Source organism: Zea mays, chromosome 1 (genome assembly GCF_902167145.1).
Source record: "Zea mays cultivar B73 chromosome 1, Zm-B73-REFERENCE-NAM-5.0, whole genome shotgun sequence".
NCBI lineage: Eukaryota > Viridiplantae > Streptophyta > Magnoliopsida > Poales > Poaceae > Zea > Zea mays.
This window is the reverse complement of record NC_050096.1, coordinates 296553075-296561134: the sequence shown is the minus strand read 5'-3', so window position 1 is coordinate 296561134 and position 8060 is coordinate 296553075. Positions and strand designations below refer to the sequence as shown.

The following is an 8060-nucleotide window of genomic DNA, read 5'->3' as shown; positions in this document are numbered from 1 at the left end:
GATGGCGCACCGGACAGTCCGGTGCACACCGGACAGCCCGGTGCCCCCTGCCACGTCATCACTGTCGTTGGATTCTGACCGTTGGAGCTTCTGACTTGTGGGTCCGCCTGGGTGTCCGGTGCACACCGGACAACTACTGTTCCTTGTCCGGTGTGCCGGAATGGGCGCGCCTGACATCTGCGTGCGCAGAGCGCGCATTAAATGCGCGGCAGAGAGCCGTTGGCGCGGAGATAGCCGTTGCTCCGGAGTTGCACCGAACAGTCTGGTGCACACCGGACAGTCCGGTGAATTATAGCGGACTAGCCGTTGGCGTTTCCCGAAGCTGGCGAGTTCCTGAGGCCGATCTCCCTTGGCGCACCGGACACTGTCCGGTGTACACCGGACAGTCCGGTGAATTATAGCGCGAGTGCCTCTAGAAATTCCCGAAGGTGGCGAGTTTGCGTTGGAGTCCTCTGGTGCACCGGACAGTGTCCGGTGTACACCGGACAGTCCGGTGCTCCCAGACCAGAGGGCCTTCGGTTCCCACTTTGCTCCTTTGTTGAATCCAAAACTTGGTCTTTTATTGGCTGAGTGTGAACCTTTTACACCTGTGTAATCTATACACTCGGGCAAACTTAGTTAGTCCAAATGTTTGTGTTGGGCAATTCAACCACCAAAATTAATTAGGGACTAGGTGTAAGCCTAATTCCCTTTCAGTTCTACACCTCCATGACTGAATATGGTATAATAAAGAACAACATAGGTTATGACATCATAATTACCAATGTTATACCGTTCACTCGGAGCCCATCTAAATAAGAGACTACTGCAGACTAGCAAATCTCGCATGTGTGACGCACATGATAAGTGTCGATCCAAAACGGGTAACACATATGTTTTATTATTCTACTAATATAATATTAAAATGATGATTAACTGATACAATATTAAAGCAGTTAAATAGTTTTCAGTGGTGCCAAATCATATTTGTTTGTCGTTGTGGGAGGACACAACGCTGTCGCGTGGACAGGCACATGACGAGATGGGTACGTGGCGGCACGACAGACGCGCGGTGACACTGACACCAAGCGCGCAGAGATGGATGGGAGCAGGGTGAGCATGGTTGGGGGTGGTTGGAGCCCGTGGTGGCTAAGACCGTCTTCAACGGTTCCCGCTGCCGCTCCCCCACGCCAAATTTAACGGCTACAGTGCACACGACATACGTTCAACGGATGACTTTACCAGGCGCCCTACGTGGAGATTCCCCCTAGGAAGCTTCTCTCTCCCCCTCGTTGTGTCATGCGTCTCTCACCCCCTCTAACACTGTTCACGTGGGCCCACTTTCAATTATTAGTAGATGAAAAATTGATAGGAGGTGAAAAGTAGGTATAGAAAATGATATTTTATGGTTGTAGTGGGGTATATGGGAAGGATTTAGGGTGAACCGTTGTACAAGGTGGAGATATAGGGGGGAAGAGAACGCTGACGTGGCACGTGAGTGGGATATAGGGGGAGAAATTTAGGGGTAACCGCTGAAGACAGTCTAAGTGCTCAATGTCCAGGGCCGAGGTCGGGTTTGTGTAAGTGCAATCAACCTTTTTGATGGTTTTGGTGGTCAAATGACAAAACAAATTAAAAGTTCTAAAGTTTACTTGAAGTATGTGCTCAATTTGCTACACTTTGAGGAATGCTTTGAATCAAGTCAAATGACAAAAAGAAGCAAATGCCTATGTGGAATCACACAATACTACAAGAGATTTGATCCAATACTCTAGATTCTAAACTATCTTGGTTTAATTTTTTTGAGTTATTGGCTTTTAGGAATCGTCGTACTATCAACAAGGAACCACAAATGAGTTCGGTACTTGCACTAAAGCTCAAAATCCTTACGTCAAAACAACTATTTTGTCTCTGCTCAACTATAGTTGAAGTATGCGGTTCAACATGTCTTGAGCAAACTTCAACCGAGTTCTTCTCTGGTGGAAGGTGATTGATCTGGCCCAGGGTGCAGTTCAACTGGTCCTTCATAAGTTTAAGTGGGTGGTTCAACCGCCCAGCCCAGTCGGGTTTCTCTCCACCGAGGAGCAGTTGAACCTATCCTTTATGCGATTCAGTCACATATCTCGAATACCCTCTCAAATGGCTAGATCTAGACACCCCACACATATATATACTAACACATTCCTCTCTCCAACAGTAGTACACACACATTCAACTCAAACCAAACATGAGACGAAAGAGAAGGAACATTTATTCCAACACATTGAATCTCACTCTTCCCAAATCTTTGACGGAAAACTCGGTGTAAGGTTGAGAACTCCAACCTTGAGCCCCATCTTCAGATTCATTGATCTCTCTTGCTTTGGCCCTGTTTGTTTCGGCTTCTGGCAGCTTCTGGCCACCAAAAGCTGTTGCGGACTGCCAAACGCTCAGCTTTTCAGCCAGCTTCTATAAAATTCGTTGGGACAAAAACCATCCAAAATCAACATAAACACATAATCGGTTGAGTCGTTGTAATAGTAGGAATCCATCACTTTCTAGATCCTAAGCCCTATGAACAACTTTATTTTTCTCCACACGTAATCGTAATGATACTCAGATTCTCCCCACAGCCAGATTTTCAGAAAAGCTGGTCAGAAAAAAGCTGAACCAAACAGGCCCTTTGAGCTTTAGGGTACCATCAAGATTTTGTGTACTCATTACTCTTGGAGCTTCGAGCTCCTAGACGGCTATGCATCGCTTGAGAGTCTCTAATCTTGTGAAAGACCTCAAGAAGTTTGTATTATCCGCTCTTTGAGCAACTCAAGTAAGTGGGTTGACCTTGATCTTTGTGGTCGGTGGACAGAGGATTTGGGTTGGAAAAGATCCAACTCTTTGTGGGCTCCTCAATGGATAAGTAGGGCATCTAACTGGTGTGACCGAACCGCATTCGTATTTATTGCTTGCTCTTCATATTCTCACCATCTCGTGCAAAAAAACTGCCCCAAATATTTATGGTGTGTAGGTTTGTTTTTTGAGAAGTTTTCCTCTTACTCCGTACAAAGGAACATATGGACATGTGGTGTACAAAGGAACATGTGCTGTACCATTTAAAGCATGCTTTGCTTATGAAGCTCTCAACGTTCTGTACGTAGCCAGTCGTTGCTATTACTCGATCGAGTGTTCGTAAAAGCATGGTAGTAATCAGCACATAATTCGAGTTTTTTATGTGGAACCGAAACAGACTGGTTCATTACTGTACTAACCGTGTCCGCTACGACTATCGTTTCTTGCTTAATTATGGTGTGCTTAAGATACTACTCGTATAGTCCTGAAGAATTCAAAGAAACCATTCTGCACGCGATCTGCCTCTGCCTCTGCGATCTGCGTGCAACTCCGTCCGGCGTTGACTCATCTTATCAATCACTGAGGCACGCGACGCGTCTGCTGCTGAGCGTTGGTAGACGTCAGATGCTTGCAAGAATCTATCTCGGCGGTACATCTGCTGCTCCTGGCATAGTCAGACGAGACCAACACAGCACTCAACAACGTTCTTTTTTCTTCTTCCTTTTTTCCTTTTTAAATTGATCGATCAGAATGCCCTCAAATGTGTTGCTCCGAAAGTTGAAATGCCACCTAAATTAACTAGATCTGAACCTAATTAACAGCGTACTTACAAAGATAAGTAGACTACATTGGAAGCTAGGTAGCCATGCCATGCGCGCACTGTTTCTGGATCCCGTACTCCGTAGAGTACAAAGCAACGGGCACGGGCCCTCCTGTGCTTGCATTGGCCCCAGGACCCAGGGTGCCTCTGGACTGGAGGAGGCATGCAGCGCAGGAACAGGGTTCTTCGTCTCTGTCCCCCCTTTGCTCTGCATCTGGTAGAGTTGCTGCACTGAACAAAGCAGTCCGCACAAAGCAGTGCATCTCCAGTTCTAAGACACAGGATGACTGGTCAATAAGGAAGCCCTCAGGACCATGAGCCTTCATCTTTTTGACAGCATATCCTCTCTCTCTCTCTATACCATCCCTATCTGCTTTAGAACTCAAGCAAGGCCACTTTGCCCGTCCAGAGCTTCACAAGAAAAGAAGTTAAAGAGGCAAGGTAGTACAATGGAGGGAGAGGGAGGAAACCAAAGAAGAGAAGGAGGGGAAAAAAAAGGCAGGCTCGCTGCTTTGGCAGGCTGCCTGGCTGCTTCTCTCCCTTTGCTTTTAACCTGCCCCTGGTGTGTTTGTTTGTTTGTGGCATGTTTGATGCAGAAGATTCATGTTTTGTGGTACAAACTAGGCTGCTAGAGACAGGAGAGAGAGAAAAAAAAGAGAGAGAGGCCTGTAAGCCTGAATTTTGGCATAAACAGACTATATTCTGAAACCAAAAGAAGATAAAGCCCCAGCAAGCAAGAGAATTGCATGTGCCAGTGGTGCTTCTTTTTCAGAGTCCAGACCCATGACTCCTTTAGCAAACTTATGATGTGCTGCAGACCATACAGTGCCAATGCAAAAGAATGAACACCTCAAAGAAACACAGGGTACTTGTACTGAGATGTATAAAGCAGCTGCGGCCAAAAGACAGGGAGAGGAGGAGGAGGAGCTCTTCTTGCCCACATCCCTTTGTCAAGAAGAATCTCTGATGCTTGCTTGTTTCCATGTGACAGGGAAGCTTGGTACTTACTGCTCTCTTTACAAAAAAACAAAACAAAACAAAACAAACAAACCCCCACTGGCAGAATAGAATTGAATAGAATAGAATAGCCTTTGTTTCCCCTCCCCCAAAAAGCTAAAGTTCTCATCATGCTTAAAACCGTCTTAAATAGCAGTGCTTAGAAGAAGATAGGGCAGGCCACCTCCCCCTAGTTACACCCAGCATCCCAGCCAGACCCACCACCCCACGATGCACCTCTTGTCTGTTCCTCTTCCTCCATGCAATGCAAGTATGCAACGCAACGCATCTTCTGTTTGCTAGCCGCCGCTCCCAACACGTCGCTATCGCCGGCCTCTTCGGGTTCGGAAGCTTCCACGCCTCGGCATGCGCGCTCCCGACGTCATGCTCGTCCCGGCGATCGTCCTGACTTGCCGGTTCCTCTGCAGGATTTGAAACCGGGTTAGAAGCTGAAGCTGAAGCTGAAGCAGGGACTGAGACAGCAGCACAGTCTTTGTTTCGGCAGGTGATGCACTGAAACCGTTAAGGCTTTCCTGTAGTTTACCATCATGATGAACCGTGGGTGTGGTGCTGTGCTGTGCTTTGTTTTGACTGCTTTCATGGATGTAGACTAATGATTTCAGGAATGATATGTGCATCTACGTTGCTCACTGGGGGAATAGGACTTGTGTGGTTGCTTTTGCTGAAAGATTATAGCATATCATCATAGGGGAATGTGGGAGTGGTGAGGGAAAAAGAGCGCATGGCATCTTTTGCTCATATGCGTCGTCTCCCTTTGTTTTTTCTTCCCTCTCCCTGCGTTTTATCCGTTATCATTTATTTTATATTATTATGAAAAGTATTGTTTTTTCTTTCTTTCTTTCCTGACCTATCCTACGTGAAAATATCCAACAAAACATGGTAAATGGGAGCATATGGCAAGACAAAATGATCACAACAGACGCACTGCAAAACATTCACCTTTGCATACCACCAGTCAGAAACTGGTGAAACAAGAACATTCCCTTCATTCCGTAACGCAAGCTTAACAAACAAACAAGCCATGACAAAAAAAAACGTCAAGCGTTGGAATTCTGCTAGTTCAAGTTAGGTGAAGGCTGCAGCATTTGGCCTCATATCGTACGTAGTAATTTTTTTTGAAAATCCTAAAGCTTCTAGTTTCAAGAAACCAGTGCATTGGGTACAAGGGGAAAAAAGGGGGGGCCAACTCAAACACCAAAACCAAAGCTTGCAGCGCAGTAAGCTGTACGTAGATCAAAGTACCTGTTGTGGATAGGATCAGGGCCATTGGGCACCCTTCTCTTGCTGTCCTGGAAGGGATCATGAGCCTTGAAATCCTCCAGGGTCCTCAGCCCTCCGGCGCCTCCGCCCAGCATCATCCTCCTCCCGCCGATCGCCGCCGGCGGAGCCGCTTTCCTGACGCCGTCCACGACGAACGACACCAGAAGGAGCGCTCCGAACAAGATGGCCAATGCCGCTGGCGCCGCCCGCCTCACGGACACGGCCGACCTTCTCATGACACCCACCGACCAGTCGTCCGTCGCCGCGCAGCGCAGCGTCGTCTTCTTCTTCCGTAGAGCGGCCTCCTCCTCCTCCTCTCCTGGCGAGCGACAACGCTGGTCTTCTAAGAGCTTCTTCTCATGGCATGGGGTGGCGCTAAGTGTGATGCAACGGCTGCGGCTGCGCAACGTGACTGCATATTATAATGTGGGGAAGAAGTAGCGGCAGGATTTGTGTCAGTCGCTGTCGCGCGGGTATTCCTGCTTCTTGTTCTGTTCTGGCCTTCTTTCGCTTTGGCCCGATTCTGCTGTGCTTTTGAAGGATGCCCTGCCCCTAATGGAGGGGAGGGGGGGCAGCAGAGAGTAGAATCAAAGCAAGCTGAGCCACGCTCGCTTTTCTTTCTTTTTTTTTTTTTTTGTTGCGCTTTGCTTTTTGAGCCATGTTGTTTTCCTCCTGCCTTTCCCTTTTTTTTAATCCCCCTTGTTTTTTCTTCTTCTCGTGAAGAGAAGAAGGGTAAAAGACGGTGGATAAATAATAAAAAAAAGCATTGCTATCCGATCCTTAAGGCTGCCCCTGTTCTCCTTCTCCCTCAAGTAGTAGTACCATTCCTGTTGTGAGGTGAATTCAGGTCACATGTGGGAAAAGAAAAAGGGGAAAGAACTCATCTTTGAGTCATTCTAGGAGAGAAGCAGCATGACGCATGAGAGATCGCAGCCACGGCAAAGGTGGCGCTCAAAAGCAGCGGCTCTCCAAGTCCAAAGTGAGCTGCTGCAGCAGCACCCTGAAGAAATAAACTTCGCTTTCATGTGATCTGTCACAATCCTTTTGAGTGTCCCCTTTTTTCTCTCTCTTTTACTTTGGGTGAATTGATGCAAATGCTCTTCCATCACGAACCGAAACTGTGGTTTTTTTAAAAAAAATTCTCCGCTAAGTAAAGTGAATTTCAACTTTGATATGGTATTCTGAACATGCTCACTGAAGCCCATCCGTTTCGAATATTATCTGTATCGGCGTGACCAGATCTTGTTGGATTGCTGCTTCCTTCGTGCTGGTGCCCGTGCCCGTGCCCTCCTTCCTTTCTTTGGCAGATCAGAGCTTGAGACAGGAGGCCGAGGCCATTCTATATTGTGGAAAGGGCCAATGCAGTTGGTTATTTGGGAGACAGCCTGACGCGCTCGCTGTCCTTAAACCCACTGTGAAGCAAGACAACAAAATACCAAAGCAAGCAGGAACAAACAGAAAGTTCCATTCCATGGCATGGCATGGCACAGTGGTGTCACCCCGAGCCAGCCTACTGTGGCAGGCAGTAAGATCACAAATCACAGCGTCTCCAGATTGCAGTAAAAACTCAGGTTTCATGGAAACACGGACAGACTTGAAAACCTCTAAACATTATGAATGCCATCACCATCCATAATCGCAAAAAATCCAATCCAATCCAAGGCCGCGGTCCAATCCATGCCCATCCTCATCCGAATTTGGTCCTGCGCTGGCTCCTCCCAACGGCGGCTCGAGTTGCAACCTTGGCATATTACAGACAGCTCTTCTTGTGCTGAGTTACTGACCTGCTGACTGCTGAGTCTCGTGACCGGGCTAATATCGCATGAGTAAGCCTGATGCCGCCCATGACACGCAAATCTCGCTTTTCTGATGCTTTTTTTCTTTCTCTCCCCACATCAATCCACTTGGGTGCAGACCATTTCTCACCCTCCCTAAGACCCTAACCTTACAACCCTACAGGCGACAAGAACCGTACTTGGCAGTAGGTGTGGGCTAGCAGGCCGACGGATATGGGCCTAATGGTGTGGGCAAAGATGTCTCGGAGGAACATGTCTTGGGCCCCAGCGTAAGGCCCTGTTTGGAATCAACTTAGTTTTCAAGTCTCTAGAAACTGGTTTCTATAAAAAGAAAAAAACTGATGATGTTTGGAGCCACCTGG

The 8060-nt window shown here is 47.5% G+C and overlaps 1 protein-coding gene and 1 long non-coding RNA gene across 3 annotated transcripts; one reads left to right on the top strand and one right to left on the bottom strand.

Annotated features, from left to right (window-relative positions):
- Positions 1-4475: 4475 nt before the first annotated feature.
- On the bottom strand, positions 4476-7056 carry LOC103644198 (CLAVATA3/ESR (CLE)-related protein 25). Of its 2 annotated transcripts, none has more exons than XM_035960582.1 (2): positions 5885-7056; positions 4476-5043 (listed from the first exon to the last, which is right to left on the bottom strand). In XM_035960582.1, the coding sequence occupies exons 1-2, from the start codon at positions 6136-6138 to the stop codon at positions 5004-5006; spliced, it is 294 nt and encodes a 97-aa protein (XP_035816475.1). In that variant the 5' UTR covers positions 6139-7056; the 3' UTR covers positions 4476-5003. The 2 variants fall into 2 exon arrangements, with proteins under 2 accessions (XP_035816475.1, NP_001315296.1); NM_001328367.1 differs by having other exon boundaries at positions 4572-5043; positions 5885-6293.
- LOC109943558 (uncharacterized) lies at positions 4808-5472 on the top strand. The gene is made up of 2 exons (XR_002266587.3): positions 4808-5126; positions 5245-5472. It is a non-coding gene; the product is annotated as an uncharacterized lncRNA (long non-coding RNA).
- Positions 7057-8060: the final 1004 nt, after the last annotated feature.

Coding starts and splice junctions, on each gene's coding strand:
- LOC103644198 (NM_001328367.1), bottom strand. CDS start 5,945: ATGATCCCTTCCAGGACAGCAAGAGAAGGGTGCCCAATGGCCCTGATC. Junction 5,044..5,884: donor CCTGATCCTATCCACAACAG/GTACTTTGATCT, acceptor CAAATCCTGCAG/AGGAACCGGCAAGTCAGGAC.